The 21,677-nt window shown below is 43.6% G+C and overlaps 2 protein-coding genes across 9 annotated transcripts in view; both read right to left on the bottom strand.

The window, feature by feature from the left end:
- ARHGEF9 (Cdc42 guanine nucleotide exchange factor 9) overlaps positions 1-21,677 on the bottom strand; it is a 319,664-nt gene that overhangs the window by 148,968 nt on the left and 149,019 nt on the right. Inside the window, exons 1-2 of one of the 8 annotated variants that reach the window (XM_032771803.2) lie at positions 8,838-8,916; positions 4,702-4,763 (exon numbers count right to left, since the gene is read on the bottom strand). The exons of 4 other annotated variants lie outside the window; for them this stretch is intronic. In XM_032771803.2, the coding sequence (XP_032627694.1) occupies positions 4,702-4,731 (30 nt within the window). In that variant the 5' untranslated portion in view covers positions 4,732-4,763; positions 8,838-8,916. Of the gene's footprint in view, positions 1-4,701; positions 4,764-4,866; positions 4,934-8,830; positions 8,923-21,677 lie in introns of those variants that run through there. 3 more of the 8 variants (XM_032771805.2, XM_032771804.2, XM_032771807.2) reach the window with 3 other exon arrangements.
- Positions 9,021-9,527, bottom strand: LOC142047206 (uncharacterized). Its single transcript, XM_075068783.1, has one exon. The coding sequence runs from the start codon at positions 9,198-9,200 to the stop codon at positions 9,021-9,023; it is 180 nt and encodes a 59-aa protein (XP_074924884.1). The 5' UTR covers positions 9,201-9,527.

Raw genomic sequence — 21,677 nt, 5'->3', positions numbered from 1 at the left:
CAAGGTGGAGTGGCTGCAGTTCCAAACAGCTTTTATTAACAATTGTAAAGGGATCTCACGATTTGCACAGAAGAGGACTGTCTCCTCTTAACAGTCATTCCTAATCGTTCCTGTCACACATTTAGCAGTACATAAAGATGACAAACTAGCTCCTTCCAGGGCTACTCCTTTTCTCTCTCTTTTTTTTTTTTTTTTTTTTTACATTTTTTTAATTCAACAGGAAAGACTTTCAAATGGCTCTGCAGAACCCTAGCTCTCCAGCAGATTGCTGAAATCTGGCCTTGGACACTATGGGACTAGAGATTTATTTAGCCTTAACCAGAGGGGCTGAACATCCATCCAGCTGTTGCCTAACCCCCCTGAATTACAGCAGCCTCTCCCTGTTAATTACAAATGACTCTTGTTCAAAACCTGAGACTTGATGCTCCTAGTTCACTGAGCCTGACACAGTCAGGAAGCTCCCGTCACTGAAAACAAGGCCCAATGACAAGAGGAGAGCCCTTTTTCTCCAGCACAGGTGTGATACCCAGCACATGGGGAAGGCTGATGTGTGGCCAATAACTCATTCCAAAACCTTCATTCCTTATAACTTCCTTCATCTTCCATCTCCTCTTGGCACTGGTGTATAATCAGGCCAGATTCTGGCTTTCAGCCACTCTCTGGGTTGGAAGGTTGGTGAGTAACAGTGCTGCCATGCGTGGCCCAGAAGAAGTTTTGGTTGATGCAGCCAGGATTCCTCCTGGGGCTCTAGAGGAACAGCGGCTGGAGAGGCAGTGCCTGCCTGCCTTTGGAAGGATGCTGGGAATGCACACTCCTACCTTCACAGGCCAAGTCCACTCATCAGTGCAGAGAGGAGCAGTGCCCAGGCTCCATCCTCACACCACACCACCTTCCGTATCCCCCCTCAGAGGCAACAGTCTCTGCTCCTCACTGTGGCTGCTCCTACTGAGGGACAAAATGAGGGAAAGCTACTTGACACACACACACACACGCGCACACACACACACACACGTATATGGTTAACACAGGTATCTCTCTCTCTCTCTCTACACACACACACACAAGTATATGGTTAACACAGGTATCTCTCTCTCTCTCACACACACACACACACACAAAACTGCAGTAATACATTTTCATTTCAATGCACAGTTCTAGATCAGATTGGTGTAAACATTCCTGTTGCCCTTAAAAAGAAACTGATGCTTCGCAAAGCTTTCAAACACATTCCATTCAGATCCAGAAAGCATTCTAACATTGTGTGCTTTTTAAACAGAATTTTGATGGAAGCTTAAAAAATCAAAGTACCGGCATTACTCCTGGGCCCAGCAATGCATATTAAAAACAGCCACCAAAGCTTAATCACACTTTTGAAAGTTTACAATAAAAGTGACTGCACCTCAGCTAGGTAAGGAAAGAGAACAGCACATAAACTAATCAGTAGCTTATCAAATTACAGAGAATGAATTTTAGATAGCAAGCATTACTGAAATATAAATTTAGTGTCAGAATAGAAATTACAGTACACAACCCATTGTATAAATCTTGCCAGACAAACAGAATTACCATAACTAAAACAGAAGGGAACAGTGCCATCAAAATTAACATAGGAAATCTGGTCGATGGGAATTCTTTGAAAAATCCTCTCTTGAGGATACAAGCAAATCTTCATTCTGCTTTCCCAATTGGTTCATTTTATATGTCAAAAACTTTTTCTGCAACTATTCCCAGCAAAATAACTCCACAGTTTAGCAGAATAAAGACTAAGCCCTATGTTGCTGTTGTTTCAAATGTGTATTTATTTATTCTGGGCAGGAGGCTGTTTTGTTGTGGTGTGTCCCCCTCCACCCCCGTTGTTGTTTTTAAATTACTAGAGAGAGACATATCCCAGGAAATTAGGATTTATGTTTCTTAAAATAATAATAATAATAATAATAATAATAATAATTTATTTCTTCTTCTGATTCCACTCCCAACGTCTTCTGTTTGTGACATTGCAATCACTTTTACAGCAACCAGTTACAATGTCACAAACAGAGGATTATGGATTCAGAAATCTGCCCCTGGAGAAAGTTCACCCTTTAGTAACAGAGATCTGCTTTCAGGCAAATGTCCCAAGTATTTGAAACAAGGTGGAAATTGGGAAGAAAATATAAATCAACAGAGTTTTACTTAAATAATAAGATTCTCCAAGTTTACTGTTGGGCATTTAAAAGATACTTTGATACCTCCCTGAATAATTATCACACTGTAAACTCAATGATAATTATCCTCATCATTATGTGTAAGATATCTCTTTATAAAGTCCAGCTTGTGGGGTTGCCACAAGTATATGAAAACGAGGGTAACGGATACTGGCTATACTTCCAAGCAGAAAATAAACTATTGTTTTTTCTTTCATGCAGTGCATTTAACAAACTCTGTACAACAAATCACTTCACCCACTGCAAAAATGCAGCCCTCTCTGGAGAAGATTGTGGCAGCTGCTCAACAGTGCACAGCAACAATACATGACAGCTTAGCACAAGATGTGAAGAATACCAGAGCACATTGAAATTTGAAGGGGAAACTGAGGGAGGCAAAATACAAACTTACATTTGCTCAGCACATACTTACTCTCTTGAAAGTGCAATGAGCCAGCTAATGACTCAAAATTATCAGGAGCCTCAGTTTACATATGGGATGCCAGAAAAATAGAAAACACAAGCAGCACACCATCCCCTGAGGTAGCTGGGGCACTGCTTCAGTACTGACTCAGAAAGAAGAGTGCCACCTACTGACACAGGGCAGCAGGGCTACAAAAACAGTTACCCCTTTAGCCAATTGGATCAGAAAGTAGAGGAAATGGGCTGGAAATACATACTCATATTTTAGTTAGCCAGGGACTTCAACTGAGAACAGACATAGACAATCACAGGCAGCAATCGAGTAATATCGACTCATATGTCTCTGTTCAGGCTCAGAACAGACAAGCCTCTTAGCCACTATTATCTATTGTCCGAAACTCCATGGGCATATACTTAATTTTTTTCATGCATTAATGGTTCCTGGATTCTATCAGACGGAGAAATGGAAATCTCAAAATAGCAGTGAGAAAAATACTCCCTACCAAACTGAAAACAGGCCATCCAGGAAATCTCAAAATCAAGCCTGTTCTCGTGATATTTCCAGATAACAACATTCAGATAAAATTAATACAAGCTTCAAAGAGGTATCCACACTTCTGCATGATTACCTGAAGTGCACCTCTGACACTCAGGGGGCAATGTGGACTATTGGATAAGGCACTTGACTGAGAATCAGGAGGTCTTGATTCTATTCCTAACTCTGCCATTAACTCACCATGTGACCTCTCTGTGTTTTGGTTTCCTCATCTTTATAATGGGGATAAAGATTGCTAAAAGATCTTATGCAGCACTTTAGGATACAGTGCAGATAAACCATGCTAAATATTACCATCACGAATCCATGTCTCTTTCTTTAACTGCCTTTGAAACACAGCTCCTTCAATTCCTCGGACTTCTCTTTAATTTTGGTTATCCTCTATTGACAAAGCCTCCTGACCCTAAAGACACACACATCAATGGGAATTCTCTGGAGGACTTTCTGCCACAAGTTTCCTCTTCCCAGTGGAAGGTCCTGACAACGTGGAACGTAATATTCTAAAAGTGCTTTTCTGACTGGAAAAGCAGGCGGCATGATGCTTTGAAGGCAGTGATCATAGAAAGGGTTACAGAGAGCCCAGCAGTCTGAGGGTTCTCTAGAATTAAAAATAAAGTCTTTTTTCTCTAAGGGAAAAGCTCATAGTCACATGAAAAAAAGATCCTTCATGGTTTCTTCAGCAGCTCTTCCTCCAGGAGCATCTATTTTTAGTTGGAAGTATAAATCGCTACAGCTCACAGGCCAAAACGGGATTCCCTTAAAACAAAATGCTAAATCCATCTGCGTATGGTATGGGCAGACGCCCTCTAGCCAACTATTGCCACACTCAGCTCAGCCATTTGAATAGAATAATAATACATTACATTCAAATGACATATTAGGATATGAGAAAACATTGATTGTTCCTCACTATACTCCACTGATGTAGCATTATCCCAATTTTACAGCCCGGGAGACCAAGGCTCAAAGAGGTGAAGTGATTTGGACAAGGCCACTCAGAAAGTCAGTGGCAGAGTTGGGAATGGCTACCTGGACACCTGTCCTCCAGTCACCAGCTGTAACTCCGAGACAAATACATCCTCTCCGCAGCAGCACAGTTATTGTTATTGATACCATTTAGATAGTTTCCCTCAATCTTCCTAACTTTGAACAGTTAAGAATATCTCATATAAAAGAGAGCAAATGACACAATTTATAAAGTAGCCGGGATAACATCCCATTAGATGAGATACACAATGAATAAAATTACTGTACTCAGTTCAGAAAGACATACGTTGTGAATACAAAATACAGACAACCCCTCCTCTTCTACCAAGATGCATTACTAACAATATATAGCATATACAAATACAGTACAGTCATAGGTACATCGATACATACATGCAAGCAGGCAAGCACTGTATACAAAGAATTAAGAACTATATCTCCAATCACAACCAGCATTCATTAAATAAAAATAAAAGAACAACAATAAAATGAAATGAACAGTAAAGAAGAAATGGGTTCTGTTAATTTAACAAATTAAAAAAAAAAACTTACATGGATTTTTGGCAATTTTCCTTCAGACATTATACACAGCAGTTGGGCTGTGTACTGAATACCTGATCCAAAAAGAAATATAACCACATTATGCAAACAGATGGGGGCAGGAGTCAGGTGAACATGCAGCTCTTAACAACATTCATCTATGGGATGAGAAAGCACCTCTGCGTTCCCACAAAAGGACTGGAATCTACTCAGCTCTTCATTCACTATAAAGCATAAGCAAATGCTGTACTGCTGCCATCCCAGGGTAAAATCCAAATGGTGGGACAGAAAAGAACAATCACGTCAGAGACCTCTGAGCTGTCCCGTCCCCTTTTACTTGTCATGTGAGATTTAAAATGGATGGAGGCGGGAGGAATTTCAAGAGGGGAGGCAAAAGCTTTTTTTAAAATCCTTTTTGTTAGCCTTAAAGAATCAGAATTAAAACCACATTGAAGAATGGAAAGAATAATAGATTTAGTACTGACAATGGTGACACATGCGCTTTTTCTGAAGTATCGGGAAGGAAAAATATGCACCTGTGTTTCCCCTTATCTGGAAAAGTGCCTGGATCTTTAAGAAGGTGGATTTCAGCTTAGGAAGAATGGACTTTTTATGTACTGTGTGGTTCAGGGGTTGCTATGATACAATCAGAGGCATTTTCTTGAAATAATATTGAATCCTGCTGAAGCCAACAAACAGCGAGTTAGGTCTCCAGTCACCCCAGCTCTAACATATATACATGTAGCAGTCAATGGAAAGCTTTTATGGATTAACGGGGTAATGTTCATGGCCAGCATATTACAGAAGGGATGTTCTCTCTCTCTCTTTTATTTTTAATTAAAAGGTAACTTTCCCCTCTCGCCCTATTTCTGGCTTGAGCTTTCCCACAAAAGTGAAGCAGACCCTACTCGTATTCAGGAAAAAGAGAGACTTAAAGGGCCAAACTTACAAAACAGCCTCTGAGACCCATACTCTGCAAACACGTATACATGTAAGTAACTTGAATAGACCCATTGAGTTCATGTATGTAAGCTACTCATAAGCATATGTGTTTGTATGACCAGACCCTAAAATTGAAAGTGCAATCATTTGAGAGTGAAGGTAATAAAATATGGACATCCAGCCATGTTGTCACCCCAAACAACACCACTTCACTATTATAAGCAGTCATGGCTTGGACCATGAATGTGGAATATTGTGATATTTCTTTCATTTTAATAAAGACAACTAGCTAATTGCTCCTGAGAATCAGGCAGTTAGATGGCTGAATGCTATATTTTTTAAATGCGAAATTGCAGTTGCAATGTCACCAAGACGTGATCATAGAGGCCGAGTTGAGGGCCATTTGAAAGAGTGGCCTTTAATGAACAGGTTGGGGGAAAAATAGACTAATTTTTAATGCCCTTCTCCTCCCTTCCCATCCAAAAGTCTATGAGAAACTGCTATCTATACAATAAGAACAACATTGTTTAAATGACACACAAACGTTTCTATTCCCAAACTTTCATTTTCACATTGTTACATATAAATCTGCCTTCTTTGATTCCATTAGCCTTCAGGTAAATAAAATACAAGATTTAAATTGAAATTATTTTCCCATTTCCAATTTCCAGGTTTCAGATTTATTTTTAAATAAAATGAAATTAAAAAAACAATACCCAGTGATCACTCTACAATTATTAGAGTTAAGCGTAGCATTTGGCACCCCTCATTCCACACTTGCACCCCCATTTTAATCCCCTAGCAACACAAAATACAAAACCGCAGCAATGGAATCAAAATCGTAGCATACAAGCTAACACACTCAAACACAGACCCTTCACATACTAGCATGCTCACACATACTCTAACATATGCTGTCATATACACACACATTTCCAGAATGCAAAATGTCAGCCAGAAGCTCTGCATTAAGGAATGTGAGTGTGCTAGACAGAAATACACGTTAGTTATCAAGCATTCCTGGTAGAAATCTTATTTAAAGGGAAACCTTCTTGCCAAAATCTAACCTTAAAAAAAAAAAATCAGACAGTTAAGAACAGTTTTCTCTCTTTCTGCTTCTTTCCCCTGCTTCTTTCCCCGATTTTTGTTTTTTGTGTTTCCCCCTCTACTCCTCTAAATAACTATGCCATTCAAAATTATTAATTCAAATCATTTTGGGGGGTTGTTTGATTGTTAGTTTTCTGAGGGGAAAAATCCCAGGCAAAGAATTCCCATTTCATGGTTATGTATGTTCATTCAATACGGTTCCAAGAGGTTTTCCAACCCATGCATATATTGACATCAGATGGCTAAGATAGAAAACACGGCAAATTCTACTTGTTAAGCCATCCAAACCATCATCATCATGATGATTTTTTAAAAGAAGACCCACTCAGTCTTCTGTAAAGTGAAGCAAACACCTGTTCCATGGGTAGCTACAAGTGAATAAAAGGAAAAACAGCCAGCAGGCACTGGAGTTGTTGCTATGGGCTTGTGTCACAATTTATGGAGGTATTGTTTATAGATAGATAGATAAAATATGTATTAAAACTTGCTATATTGATTAAACATTTCTTGCTGGTTTATGTGGCTGAATGCTACAACATTTGACGCTAGTGATTTTTTTTCTTCCCTGTATTTGCAGCTAAAGCAGGGTTTGAAAGTGTCAGATTTGCAGCATTTGTTTTACTTTCAAATTCTGACACTTTACTATAACTATACACTTAACTATACATAAAACTGTTGCTTAAGTTGTAACTGACACACTCATCTGGATATATATCTGTATACAGTATATGTCTATATCTATATATGTCTACATCTATGGCTTTGTGGATATGTATTATTCCAGCTAACTGAGTACATAGGAAAAATAATGTAGACAGATGGAGCTAGTTTGAACTGCCTGTATTATCACAGAAATACACTCACAGTTAACATTGTCATGAGATGCAAACATTCCCAAAACAGGCTATGATTATTTTTAACTTTTATTTGTTTATTTTAGCAAGCCTGAATCTTTTCTTCCAGCAGAAATAATAAAGAGTGGACAAGATTTTCAGACAGAAACACTGCTTCTGTGTATGATATTTGCATGGAAAAGATATTACTCTTCCCAGCACATTTCGTATTCCTACTAAACTTTGTGCATTGAAACCCATCTCCAAAAGCACCCTGTTACCCAGCTTGCAAACAATTTCATTTTGCTCTGGACATCTCTTAGCAGAAGGACCTCGAACTAGTGGCCACCTTCTCATTGAGCCTATAATATGTACCTTAGCACTTCATTTTCAAGAAAATCAATGTAAATGAAGTCGCCAAAAACTGCCCATATTGGAATCCTGTTATCCCTGAGATAGGCAAAGATTTTTCACTTGTACTTTAAAAAAAAAGGAAGCCTAACTAATATTTTTAGAAAAAAATCAAAACAAGACCAAAACCTCTGCATCTGTTGCTTTAACAGAGGAAAACAAAGCATGCATTACTTTTCATCTCTGATCTCTTCCCACTCTGCAAAGATATGAAACACACATAAACAGAAAAAAAGCCCAGCTGGTTATGTTTCATTCTCTGCTATATGCTTAAGAAAACAGCTATGCTAAACTGGTGGGAACACTGAATTTGGAGGCTTCTGGACTGAACATTGAGTATTCGAGTCACACTGTCAAGGCAACAGAAATAAATAAATAAATAAAATTTCTTCCCCTTTTTGTGGCTAAATGTTATTTTAGCAAAGATTTAATAACATTAATTTCTCAGCTAGGATTTCTCTCCACCTTTTAAAAACGGCTGGTGCTCTAGATTCAATTAAATACACACCATCTCTCACCTGGCAACTACACAGTTACTCTCAGAGACACTAGACATTAATTGCTTGCAAGAAATGTTGACCAAAAAATCCCTATTCTGTTCTTAAAGGGAGTCCATATTTTTTAAAGGAATCAAAACAACACACCTAGTGCTTATTCTTTTAACAATTTTTTTTTACTCTGTTTCTAGCTAGGTATGTAGACTGTATTCAGCTATCTGTAACCAAGAGATATATGACTGGATTATTATTATTATCACATTTAAAACCCAGGCAATAAGCAGCTACACTTACAGGCATACTTAAAAGACAAGACATGACAAAAGATTTACGGAGAGATAATATACCAACGTCATACATATCACAGCGAGGCCATGTTGAAGCTCAGTGCGTTTTCCCCCCTCAGTAAGAAATCTCTCTCTCTTTCTCTCTCTCTCTCTCTCTCTCCTTTCTCTCTCTCTCTCTCTCTCTCGCTCGCTCTTGCTCTCTTGTTGAATTGCTAGTGGCAGTAGCCCCCAACAGCTCAGGAGAAAAAATCCATTTAACGAGTGCCCAGGAAGAACATGAGTATGACATTCACAAGCAGTAGCACTACGATCACTGCAAAAACGACCACCGTTTGAACATCCAAGGTCATGGTGCAATGCAGAACACTGTAGTGTTCAAGATGTGGGGCTGGTAGATTTGGAGATGTCAACCTCTGCTCTGTAAGACTGTCCATACATCCACCATGCTAGAATAAAGGAGAAGACTGTTCCTGGTTTGGTTTGTTGGTTGGTATTTGGTTTTGGTCTGCTTTTTGTTTGTTTGTTTATCCCCCTAGCTGCTGCCTCTAGCTCGTTCTGGAGCCTGCTAAGTGAAGCATCATCACAAGCAGTGATCACTTCAGACGCAAAATCCTTCCTTTAAAAAAAAACCAAAACCGCAAATGCTGGCTGCAAGGTCCTCTCTCTTTCTCTTCCCCCCTCTCTCTCTCCTTCTCTTTCTTGCTGGCTGGCTTGCTTTTTAATTCGTCAAGCCAGAGCAGATAAGCAGCCTGTGTGAGTGTGACAGCTCTGCAAGCTGCCGCTGCTGCATCTCTCAATGCGAGGCGGGCCCTTTCGCATACTAATCAGCTCCAGTGACCAGGCAGTGAAGGGAACTTGGCTGTCAGTCAAATGCAAAGGAAAAGCTGGAACCATAAATGAGTCTTCCATTTAGTATGGCAGTGAGGAGCAGGATGGTTTCTTCTGCTTTTAAAGCAGTTCAGAAAATACATAACTTTATGGAACAGAGCATGTGGTCTAGTGGTTAGAGCACAGGCCCGTGCCTCAGGAGACCTCCCTTCAGTCCACTGGCTTCTTGTGTAACTTGATCAAGGCACTATGTGTATTGTGGATTAATCTTTGGATGAAGGATGTTGTTATTTCTAGGAGGCTGTTCAGTTTAGGGACAGATAAGATGGCAAGAATCACAGAGTTTAAGGCCAGAAGGAACCACAGGTTCTTTTCGTCTGACTTCCTGTATCTCGCAGGCCACCAGCACCATCCAGCCACCTGCACATTAAACCCAACAATGGAAATCAGACCAAAGCATTAGAGGCCATAGGAGACTAAACTATTATGTGCCACAGGTAGAGAAGCTGAGCTCTTATTATGCCTTTTGTCAGAAGGAGCAACCCACACCCAATCATTTGGAACCTCAGTGTGGGTCTGAAAACTAGACCCTATGTTTTGAAGAGTAAGGGACTATCTCTTCTTCTCAGTTCTGCCCAGCACCATGTACGCTATCAAACTATAAATACCTTATGGCACAATCTCTTTGTCCTTGGTACTGCACGTGCTGCATTGCTAACAGATTTCTCCACACAGAGGAGATGCACACAGATATACAGAAGAGTGGAGTAAAAGGAAAAGGGGTTGTAGTAACTTTATTTATGCTACAACCATCCAGAAAGTTCATTTCTACACTAGGAAAACAAAAACACACACAAAAAACCCCTCTCTTCCCCCCGCCTCCAGGTCATTTAGGTCCTTAAAAGATAAATATACAATACTTTGTTTCCCAGTTCCTGTCCTCTCTCTACACTCAGTGAATTCTGAAAAGCAAATGATTGATGGCAGTAAGGGTAAGACAAATGTAGAAACACTGCCAATGCACAGGCCTTACATACTGAAATGCGAAAAACAGGGCTGATCTTCGATGCATTCCAGGAAATCTGCTCTTGAGAATTTACTCAGGAAGTTTATGCATGGAGACCAGGATGACGGGCAACAAATGAGTGTCGTTTTCATTGAAATTAAAAACTGCCAAGATTTCAGAAAGATGCTAGGCTCTTTAATTTAAGTGGATGTGGCCCAAGCCTCCTTGAGCCATCTTTTCTCATCACATGATCCTAGTCATTAAAGATCTGAGTTGGCATGTTACTTCTGTTGCCGTGGGATATAACAACAAAACTCCTGGACCCAGGGGAGATATCCAGGGTCTGAACAGGACCTCTCGATCTAAAAAGTATAAGCCTTGGCTACTTAAGCTAAAGGACCAGCCTCCTTAGAAGGCAGGCAGTAGCAGACTCAGACAAACTTCTGTGTGGTCCAATCATTAGACGGGGACAAAGCCCCATAGCAGGCTAATGTAGGTTACATGACAGTCAATCAGCAGGAGGCAGTGTTTTTTGTCATGACACCTTCATGATCGAACAGTGCATAGAATAGTGACAGCAGTGCTCCTGATGGCATTCAAAGTGATTGGGATCTGATCCTGACCTCACGCCACTGAAGCTGATGGAGTTACAGCAGTGTGAGATCAGAATCAGGCCTTAGGTCTGAGCTGTCATTTAAAGCTCTGTTAAAGAAATAGATGTTTGCTGTTGGGCTTATTTACTGTCGCCTCTGTCTGTTGGGTGAGTTTATGGAACAGACACTTTCATAAGATGCCAGTAGGGTTTGAACCTCCAACACCAAAGAACAGGCCTCTCCCATTAACCCTAAAAGAGAAAGTTCTTTCTCTGCCAGCAGAGGCTGTTACCTTCTAGCAGTGCCTGGCACCAGACATGCCACCCACTTTGCCACTCTGTCACATTCAGTGCTGGTGAAAGATGCTGGATCAGTTGTGGGCAACCTGCGGCCCGCGGGCCACATGTGGGCCGTCAGGGTAATCTGCTGGCAGGCCACGAGACATTTTGCTGACGTTGACCATCTGCAGGCATGGCCGCCCGCAGCTCCCAGTGGCCGCGGTTCACCATTCCTGGCCAATGGGAGCTGCGGGAAGCAGCGGCCAGCACATCCCTGTGGCCCACACCACTTCCCGCAGCTCCCATTGGCCCAGAACAGTGAACTGCAGCCACTGGGAGCTGCGGGCAGCCATGCCTGTGGATGGTCCTTATAAACAAACTGTCTCGTGGCCCGCCAGTGGATTACGCTGATGGGCCACGTGCGGCCTGCGGGCCACAAGTTGCCCACCACTGTGGTGGATCTTTAGCTCACAGAATAGGTACAGCCCAGACAGTAGCTGTGCAAGCTCGCCCCACACTCTCAACCTATCCTAGCAAGGAAGGAGTATTTCTGGGGTGGGAGGGGAGTCCATGCTCCATGGCTCATTCAATGGTTTCTGTGATGGGAACTAGACTGAGACTACAAAATATTTACCATTTTCTGACTAGGTCTAGAATAAGTGTGTTGTGTTGATCTGTGTCAGGAGTAAGTGTAGGCTTGTGTTATGTGTGATGTAAGATGGATTCTTCTGCTTCCCTTCAAAAACATAAAAACAATAAAAAAAATAAAAGCAAAACTCCGTTGCCAATGTTTGAGATTCCTTGTTCAGTTCAAACAGAACATTTCTCATTCAGGAGGAGACAGTGAAGGAAGATTTTTACCTGCATATTTACAAGAAGCTGCTTTATAAACTTGCCCAAAACAACACAACTGCCTCATTAACACACACTGACCAGATTGCACCAGCCTGACAGATCTGCTGGAGTATTTCTCTCTGAACTTGCACTCTTTACTGCTAGTTTTAAGGAGCATTTCTAGGATTCTTCTGATTGATGCATATAATCTACCAATTCAAACTATCCAGAAGGACAAATACATTCAAAGGATGTGGAGCATTTGTTGGTGATGTCATCATTTTCCAAACTCATTCATTTTCTCCTCCGACTGTTTTCTTTCCAGCTCAGATAAACCTGTTCCAAACCCCCAGTTCTGAACACCTCTGAACTTTGAGGAAGTTCCAGTCTGGGTCTGAACTTTGCCACTGACTTTTCCTACAACTGCAATGGATCTGATTAACCTAAAACTCAGAGGAACCAGTGGTGCAAGTAGAATTAATTTCTTAACTGTATACTGCACTCATTGGAGGGACACAAATGGGGGGCACCAGCTAACTGGTGGGGGGGAACATGATCCCCCATGCGACTCCTCCCCACCTCCAGCACGGGGCCACTGCACTCTCCCTGTCCCCTCCCCATGATCCATCCCATGTTACCTGGGGGTGGGCTCTGTCCTCCTCCCGCCTCGCTGGAGACTTCTGAACCACAGGGCTCTCTGGAACCACAGTGGCAAAAGGAGCAGAACATGGGGCCGCTGGGTGGCCTCATGCTGGCAGCTCTTCCAGAGTGGCTGTACCACCCCCAGCCCTGCCCCCAACCCCTCTGGAGGACAGGGCTGGGGGAGGGCTGGGGCAGTACAGCCGTGCCAGAGGAGCTACACATTCTGCTTCTTTTGCCACCGCAGTTCCTGGGAGAGCACAGCGGTTCCTTTGGTGTAGCTGTACCGCCCCCAACCCTGCCCTCAGCCCTGTCCTCTGACGTGAAGTTGCTGGCATGGGGCCGCTGGGTGGCCCCACGTTCTGCTCCTTCTGTGTCTTTCCAGTATGGAGTGCCGGCTATAAATATCTTACAGGTCTGGTGTAACAGACCATACCACTGTACTTGCACCACTGAGAGGAACCCTGACTTACAGTTGGTCTCCGTCTCTAAAATGGGCCAAACCAAAACCCCAGACCCGAACACCCTTGGACTCTGGGGGAGTTTGGATCTGGAACCTAACCTTGTGGCTCATGCTCATCTCTACTTCCTACAAACGGAATCACTAGGGGTTGTGTTGTGTGCTAACCTCACAAACATGGCATCGAGTAATTGCCACCATGTGACTCAACACATTGATGCTCAGCAGAATATTTGTCAGGAGACTTGAAAGGGTACAAATGTGCAGGATCATGGACAAGAGAAGAGATTCAAGTGTGTCATTCTTTCTGCTGAACACCAGACTCTAAATCTGAACTTCTCGTGGGCCATCCATTCCATAACCTTAGTGTATACACACAGGGACAGCATGTACATAGACTCACATTACAGGAGCTTGCACAATCACAATTTACAATGAGGGTTCAAGGATGACATGTTTAGTATCAGAAGGCAGGAACCACTTCTGAAGGCATAACACAGACCATGCAAATAAAAACTGGTTCAAGTAGCTACCACTAAGAAATTTCACTTTTTGTAATGTACTGGACTCGAATACAGAGAAAATTGGAGAGGCCGCTGAAAACATACCAACTGTAATCTTGTTAATTTTGAGACTTATGTCATTAAAGAAGCAGCACCAGTTCCCATAGACTCATGCCACACATCTGCATTTGTAATAAACTGGCTTAAGGCATGTGATCATATCTCCCACTTGGGGATAACCACAGTGATTCTAACAGACTTACTCACAACTAAAGGAGACACTCCTTTAGCTCAGGCAGTAGTGACTTATGCTTTAAACAGTTCAATTCTCATTGAAATCTCTGCTGTCTCTGCATTCACTAACAGAGAGAGGAAGGATGGTTCAGTAGTTAGGGCCTGACACTCTGGAGACCTGGGTTCAAGACCCTGTTCTGCCAGAGACTTCCTATGTGAAGCTGGGCAAGTCTCTTTGTGCCTCAGTTCCCCCATCTGTAAAATAGGGATAATAGTGTCTCACTAAGATTGTGAGGTGCTCAGGCACTATGGTGTGGGGGCCATATAAGAACCTGAGACAGGTAGATAGAGCATGACTGTGTTTTTAGTACAGTTACATGGTTTTCACAAGGAATTCCCAATCCACATCATATTCTTTTGGCCTAAAACAGCCAAGGAAACAGCCACTGTGTACAACCCAGAACATGGGCTAAGTATTTATTCTAAACTATCTATTCCACATTGTATTTAGCTGTGACTCTCTGAGCACCTTTCCCAAACCTAAGGAAGAGCTCTGTGTAACTCAAAAGCTTGTCTCTCCCACCACCAGCAGTTGGTCCAGTAAAAGCTATTTCCTCACCCACCTTGTGTGTCTATTGTGTACAACAGTAAGAAGTCACTAAATTTCACATCCATCCCCATGCTGAGAGCAGCCTCTTACAGGAGACATGTTTTTAACAAACTAAGAGTAAGGATAGTGACACTTCCCAATTTGATTTATTTTTTAAATCTTGATCACAAGTTACTCGTAATGACAACGTTGTGCTTTTCAGATACAACAAGCTATGTTAAAATGACAGTTCTAAGAAGCACTGTTCCAAATGGATCAGGACCTGGTTTATGAATGTTGGGTAGAAATCAAATAGTAAGAGCTTCCAGTCCAGTCACTTATTGTTTGGTCAGTAATAAATCTGTGACCTAAAGCCAAATGGTTCTAAATCTAAATCGTTGATGAAGATATTGAACAGAACTTTACCCAGACCAATTCCTGCAGGACCCTACTTGATATGCCCTTCCATCATGACTGCAAACCACTGATAACTGCTCTCTGGGAATGGTTTTCCAACCAGTATTGCACCCGCCTTATAGTAGCTCCATATAAATTGTATTTTTCTAATTTGTTTATGAGAAGGTCATGTGAAACAGTATCAAAAGCCTTACTAAAGTCAAGATATCCCACATCTACCACTTCCCCCCAATCCACAAAGCCTGTCAAAGAAAGCTATTAAGTTGGTTTGACATGATTTGTTCTTGACAAATCCATGCTGACTGTTACTTATCACCTTATAATCTTTTAGATGTTTGAAAATAAAATTATTTGCTCCATTATGTCGCTGGCTACTGAAGTTATGATGGCCTCTACAGAGTATATAGGAGAGATTAGGGTTACACTTTTCTCTGAACAAAGCTTTTACTCTACCATGTCTTCCAGAGAAGTTTGCAGCTTCATCAAATGTATAAGCAGCCATCTGTTTGTGGTCCGATTTAGAAGTATTTAACTCTTCTAAAATGTGGGTTGTCACAGATGCAGCCGATGTGTCTTCTATAACCTGAACATCTAGAAATGCATCTACTGACCTACCACTAACTTCAAGATAACGTATGCAATTACAATACTTGACATCCATTTGCATCGATGAGTTCATCAGCCATGTATGTAAAAAGTTTTGAATTTGATGAGAGAGTTCTTCACTTTTTCAACTGCTGAGTCCTTCACAATTGTACTGCATGCTTCTAACCAGTCAGCTGAGCTTCTTGCAGAAAGAGAGTGAGCATTTGCCGTCTTATTTGGAACCAGTGTCCAACCCTAGGGTTAACAAGTGTCAACGCACTTAACATTGACCTCTAGTTTGTAGTGTGTGGTATTTCTTGCTAAAATAGAAAGTATGATGTGACAGCCATATTTGTTTGCATAAACTGTGTTGTGCCTCCAGCATTAACAATTTCATAAAGAACTTTTAAAATTGGCTTTCACAGTGACTGGTTTGTAAGGTTTTCTATATGTCAATGCAGTCCAGAGACTTGGTGTTCCGCAGCCTTTTCATATAGTTTGTCAGCATTGCTGGCTTTGCTAATTGGTTTGGCAAACCAAGCTCCTCCACAATTGTAGCAATGGGAAGTTTTCCTTATTCATAAGCTTTTTTGCAAGAGGTGCACCAGTAGCCATCTTTTGTAATGTCAATAAATGGGAAAAGTTTGACCTACAAACATCAGGAACTGCCTTTTGGTTGTGGAGACACAGTTTCTTCAGTAGGTAGCTGTATTTGTGCTTTGGGTTGTTTGGCTATAGATACACCACTTGAACCTTCAGATGACATATTCTTGGTATGTTCTTCATCTTGGTTGGTTTGACCACTGGGTGGTCTGATAGGGAAACTTGGGGGAGGTGTAGGGAAATCCCTGCTTGGGGTTCAGGCATTGGCTTCAGCTGCCATTTTGGGCAAAGATTCCAGTGGGTTATTGGTTTATCCCAACTGGTTAAAATAAGTCAGCTGCCCCCTGTCCTGCACTGCATGGGACAGCCTGTCCTGCATCCTGTGCTACTCACTTGAAGGACATTGCAGAAGTCATTCTGGATTGGAAAAGTGCCCCTTCTCATTCCTTGTGTGACACATTTCAACAGGGCAAAGACTGACATTTTTACTCCTCTCGTGAAAGGAGTACATATGAGAAATGCTCCCAGCTTTGTCCAGTCTCTGCTTTGAGGAGCTAACTGCTTCCCTCCTTCTTCTCCCCAAAGCTGTGGTTTGAAGTGGTAACAGACATGTCACAAGGTTTGTTTTGGTGCTCAGCTCACCTTCTGTCCTCTCCTCTATTTTTCTCAGACACTTTTAGGGACATGCACTTGGATGGATTCTCCCATATGCTACAACCCCTCTATGCTGATGAAGAGAGGCTGTAAAAGCCCCAGCCAGCTGAAGGAGAATATACTTGGTGCAGGCACTGCATTGGTATGCTACCGACTGCCTTATACAGGCCAACTCAGGGTGCATATGGGTGGGGCCATGAGCAGGAGGAGGTACATTAAGGGCGTGTGTTGAGGGTTGCAGAGTTGCCAGTAAGCAGCTAAGGCAGAGCTGCTGCAATCTAGCTCTCTGGCTGCTTAACTTACACGGAGACCATTTTAGCCCCCGCAACAGCCCAGAAACCTAAGGGCACCAAGGTGGGTTAATGTCACATTGACCCACCCCTTTCCCAGGCTACCCTTGTGTGTTCTGCACCCCTGGAAGGCTCAGTGCTCAACCTCATGCCTACACTCATTCAGCTTTTCGAAAAAATGCTTGGAAATAGTCCCCCTCAGCATTCTCCATGGGGGAAATTTATGGAAGGAACAAAGGATGGATGCAAGGCACTAAGGTGGAGTGATTACAGGAGTCCTTGCACCTCTGCCTGTCCTGGAAGGGGATCTCTGTACCATTCCCAATAGGTTGACACATTTAAGCAGGGCCACCCAGAGGATTCAGGGGGCCTGGAGAAAAGCAGGGGAGCTGCAGCGCTTGTACTCACCCAGCGACGGTCCAGGTCTTTGGCGGCATTTTGGCGGCAGGGGACCCTTCAGTCGCTCTCCATCTTCAGCAGCACTGAAGGGCCCCCGGCGCCGAAATGCCGCCGAAGACCAGGACCGCTGCCGGACCAGGGCTCGCAGGGCCCGGGGCAAATTACCCCACTTGCCCCCCCACCTGGGCAATCCTGCATTTAAGGTTTTGGGGATAGATAAGGCTTGGATACAGTTGCTAGTTCTTTGATTAGATGTACTCTATGGTTTGTAGAGGGCGGTAGCAGCTATCCCTGCTCCACAGGTTGAAGGTGAACATTCAGTTCCCTCTCACAACCTTGCAAAGATCTCCACATGAAATCTGATGTTTGCAAGTGGAGATTGATTTCACCTTCTGGGAGAAGTCTTACAGAACCCATGGGCAGTGTACCTGATGATGGACTTGAGGAAGGAGTCAGATGCTCAAAAGCAGAAAGGATATAAAGCTGTTCCATGTGAGAATCAAGGATGTGTTTCAGTTTTGCCACAACATAGTAAGATTCTTTAAAAGTCAATGCATCACCTCTCATGTGCTGCTAAAGAGCACATCTAAGTGTTTTCAGCTGTCTAAGCCTGACAAGGTCCAGCAATTAATAGCGCCGCACTGACATATTGAGCAGAATGAAAAGAGTATGATCCCTGATGTACATACCAACAAACAACACCATAAGCCTCGGAGACAAAAGGGCAGGAGAAGAGAAAGTTTTCCACTCAGCTGTGGGTTGTTGGGTATCCTTGTAGAAAGCGATGGTTTAATTAGACCCTTTGCAGCACAGAGTCTCTTTCTCTTCAGAGAATGGGTTAAGATCAAATCTGCTCAAGTATGTGTCTGATTCAGGCACCTTCCCTGATGTGGTGTAAGAAACTCACACTGCTCTCTCATCTGAGAATTTGAAATACCAATAACAATAATGTAGTTAAACTGAGGAACCACCTGATCAGCATCCTATACAGCAAACAGGAAAACATCAAAAAAGAGCTCTCCAACCTGGAGACTCTCATAAATAACAAAAATTCCATACAAACGGACTTCACTAAATAAGACAGGAGATCTACATTACTCACTTCACCTCTCTACAAAGGAAAAAGGACTGTAAGTTGTCTAAACTCCTACCTGTCAATGGGGCCACAACCGTGGTACCCCTAACCCACCCAGCAATATCGTCAATCTATCCAACTACACACTCAGCCCAGAAGAAAAATCTGTCCTATCTCGGGGACTCTCTTTCTGCCCTGCCACGCCCACTAACATGATACAGTTCTGTGGCGATCTGGAAACCTACTTTCATCATCTCCAACTCAAAGAATACTTTCAGGATAACACTGAACAGCCCACTAATACACAGTTACCCTCCCACGAACAGCACAAGAATTAAAACTCCACATGGACTCCTCCTGAAGGTCGAAATGACAGCCTGGATCTACACATAGAATGCTTCCGCCGACATGCACAGGCAGAAATTGTGGAAAAACAACATTGCTTGCCTTGTAATCTAAGTCATGCAGAACGCAATGCCATCCACAGCCTCAGAAACCACCCTGACATTATAATCAAAAAGGCTGATAAAGGAGGTGCTGTTGTCATCATGAACAGGTCTGACTACCAAAAGGAGGCGCCTGAGCCGCACCCAAGGTGTCCACCCGGTCATGCGCCACTGCCGCAGCCCGGCAGCCCAGGGCACCGCCCGCCCCGGTGTTAGGGAGCCGCCGACGCAGTCTGGCAGCCCAGGGCGCCTCCCCCCTTGGGGTTCAGCGCGCCCCGGGGGTCAGGGAGCCCACCAGCCGTGACCCGGAGCCGGGCGCCGCGCACCCAGGTCAGGAGCCCCGCCGAGGCCCGGCAGCCCAGGGCGCACCCCCTGGGGTCATGGGTGCCCCCCGGTCAGGGACCACCCAGGGCCGGCGCTTTCCCTGGGGTGCAGCATTGGGGGGGGCGCATTTTACCGGGGGGCCAGCAGGTGGCTCCGGTGGAGCTGCCGCAGTCGTATCTGTGGACAGTCTGCCCAGTCCCACGGCTCCGGTGGACCCTGCCGCAGGCATGCCTGCAGCAGCTCCAACCAGAGCCGCGAGACCCGCGCGCGGGGCGGCGAATGGCCTGGCACCTTACAGCGGCGCCAACGAAACCCTAGCGCCGGCCTGACTAATTATTAAGTATCAGAGGGTAGCCATGTTAGTCTGGATCTGTAAAAGCAGCAAAGAGTCCTGTGGCACCTTATAGACTAACAGACGTTTGTGCCTGAGCTTTCATGGGTGAATAACCCACTTCTCGGGACGCATGTAGTGGCAATTTCCAGGGCAGGTATATATCATGCTAGTAAGAAGCAGGCTAGAGATAATGAGGTTTAGTTCAAGCAGGGAGGATGAGGCCCTCCTAGCCGCGGGGTGTGAGAAACCAAGGGAGAAGAAATGGTTTGTAGTTGGCAAGCCAATTTCACAGTCTTTGTTTGAAATCTGAGCTGATGGTGTCAAATTTTGCAGATGAACTGAAGCTCAGCAGTTTCTCTTTGAAGTCTGGTGCTGAAGGTTTTTGGCTGCAGGATGCCACGTTAAGATCTGCATTGTGTGTCCGGGGAAGGGTTTGAAAGTGCTCTCCTACAAGTTTTTTGTATATTGTTTCCCATTCCTAATATCTGATTGTGTCCATTTATCCTTTTCCATAGAGACTGTCAGTTTGGCCGATGTACATAGCAGAGGGGCATTACTAGCATATGATGGTGTAATATTAAAATTGGTGGATGTGCAGGTGAAATGACCAGTGATGGTATGGCTGATACTGTTAGGTCCGTTCAATTGGGGGGTTTGGGATCCGGCTGGTGGTAGATATGTGGGCAGAATTGGCAATCGAGGTTTGTGCATGGATTGGTTCCTGAGTTAGAGTTTGCTATGGTGCAATGTGCAGTACTGGGTGAGAAATTATGGCTTCAGGTTGGCAGGTTGTCTGTGGGCAAGGACTGGCCCTGCACCTTCAAGGCCTGTTGAAAGTGTGGGATCATTGTCCAGGATGGTTTGTAGATCCCTGATGATCCGTTGGAGAGGTTTAGCTGGGGACTGTATGTGATGGCTAGTGGAGTCCGTTGGTTTCTTTCTTGATTTGTCTTGCATTAGGGAGGCTTCTGGTACACATCTGGCTCTGTTGATCTGTTTCCCTTATTTCCTCGTGCGGTATTGTAGTTTTGAGAATGCTTGGTGAGATTTTGTAGGTGTTGGGGCTCTGTCTAGGGGTTAGAGCAATGCTGTTGTACCTAGTGCTTGGCTATATGAAATGGATCGTGTGTGGCCGGAATGGAAGCTGGAGGCATGAAGGGTAAGGCATAGCGGTGGTAGGTTTTCGGTATAGGGTGGTGTTACATGTGACCATCACTTATTCAACCGTTGGTGTCTAGGAAGTTGGATCCTCCCTGTAGGTTGTCCAGCTGAGGTTTATGGTGAGGTGGAAGCGTTGAAATCGGGTGGAATTTTTTCAGAGTCTCTTTCCCAATGGGTCAGATGAATGAAGATGTCATCAACGTAGCGTAGGTAAGAGAAGGGCGTGATGGACGAGAGCTGAGGAAGCATTGTTCCAGGGTCAGCCATAAAAATGTTGGCATATTGTGGGCCATAATGGTGCCATAGCGTGCCACCTTGCTTGGAGATATATAAAGTCATCGAAATTTGAAATAGTTGGTGGTTTGAGGATGAGGCCAGAGCCTCAGCAACCAGTTGTGCTGTGGCATCATCAGGATACTGTTCCTGACAGCTTGTAATCCATCGTGTGTGGGGAATGTTTGTGTAGAGAGCCTCTACACTCATGTTGGCTAGATGGGTGTTTCTGGGAGGGACCAATGCATTGTAGTTCCTCATGAACATCGTGGTGTCACAGAGATAGCAGGAGTGTTGGTGGCATAGGTCTGAGTAGGAGTCACAATACCAGACAGTCCTCAGTAAGAAGTGCCAATGCCTAGGATGATGGGGCATCCAGGATTTCC

Source organism: Chelonoidis abingdonii, chromosome 8 (assembly GCF_003597395.2).
Source record: "Chelonoidis abingdonii isolate Lonesome George chromosome 8, CheloAbing_2.0, whole genome shotgun sequence".
NCBI lineage: Eukaryota > Metazoa > Chordata > Testudines > Testudinidae > Chelonoidis > Chelonoidis abingdonii.
This window is presented reverse-complemented; position numbering and strand designations above follow the sequence as displayed.

Bases quoted from the DNA above. Each gene is read 5' to 3' on its own strand.
- LOC142047206 (XM_075068783.1), bottom strand. From the start codon at position 9,200: ATGGACAGTCTTACAGAGCAGAGGTTGACATCTCCAAATCTACCAGCC.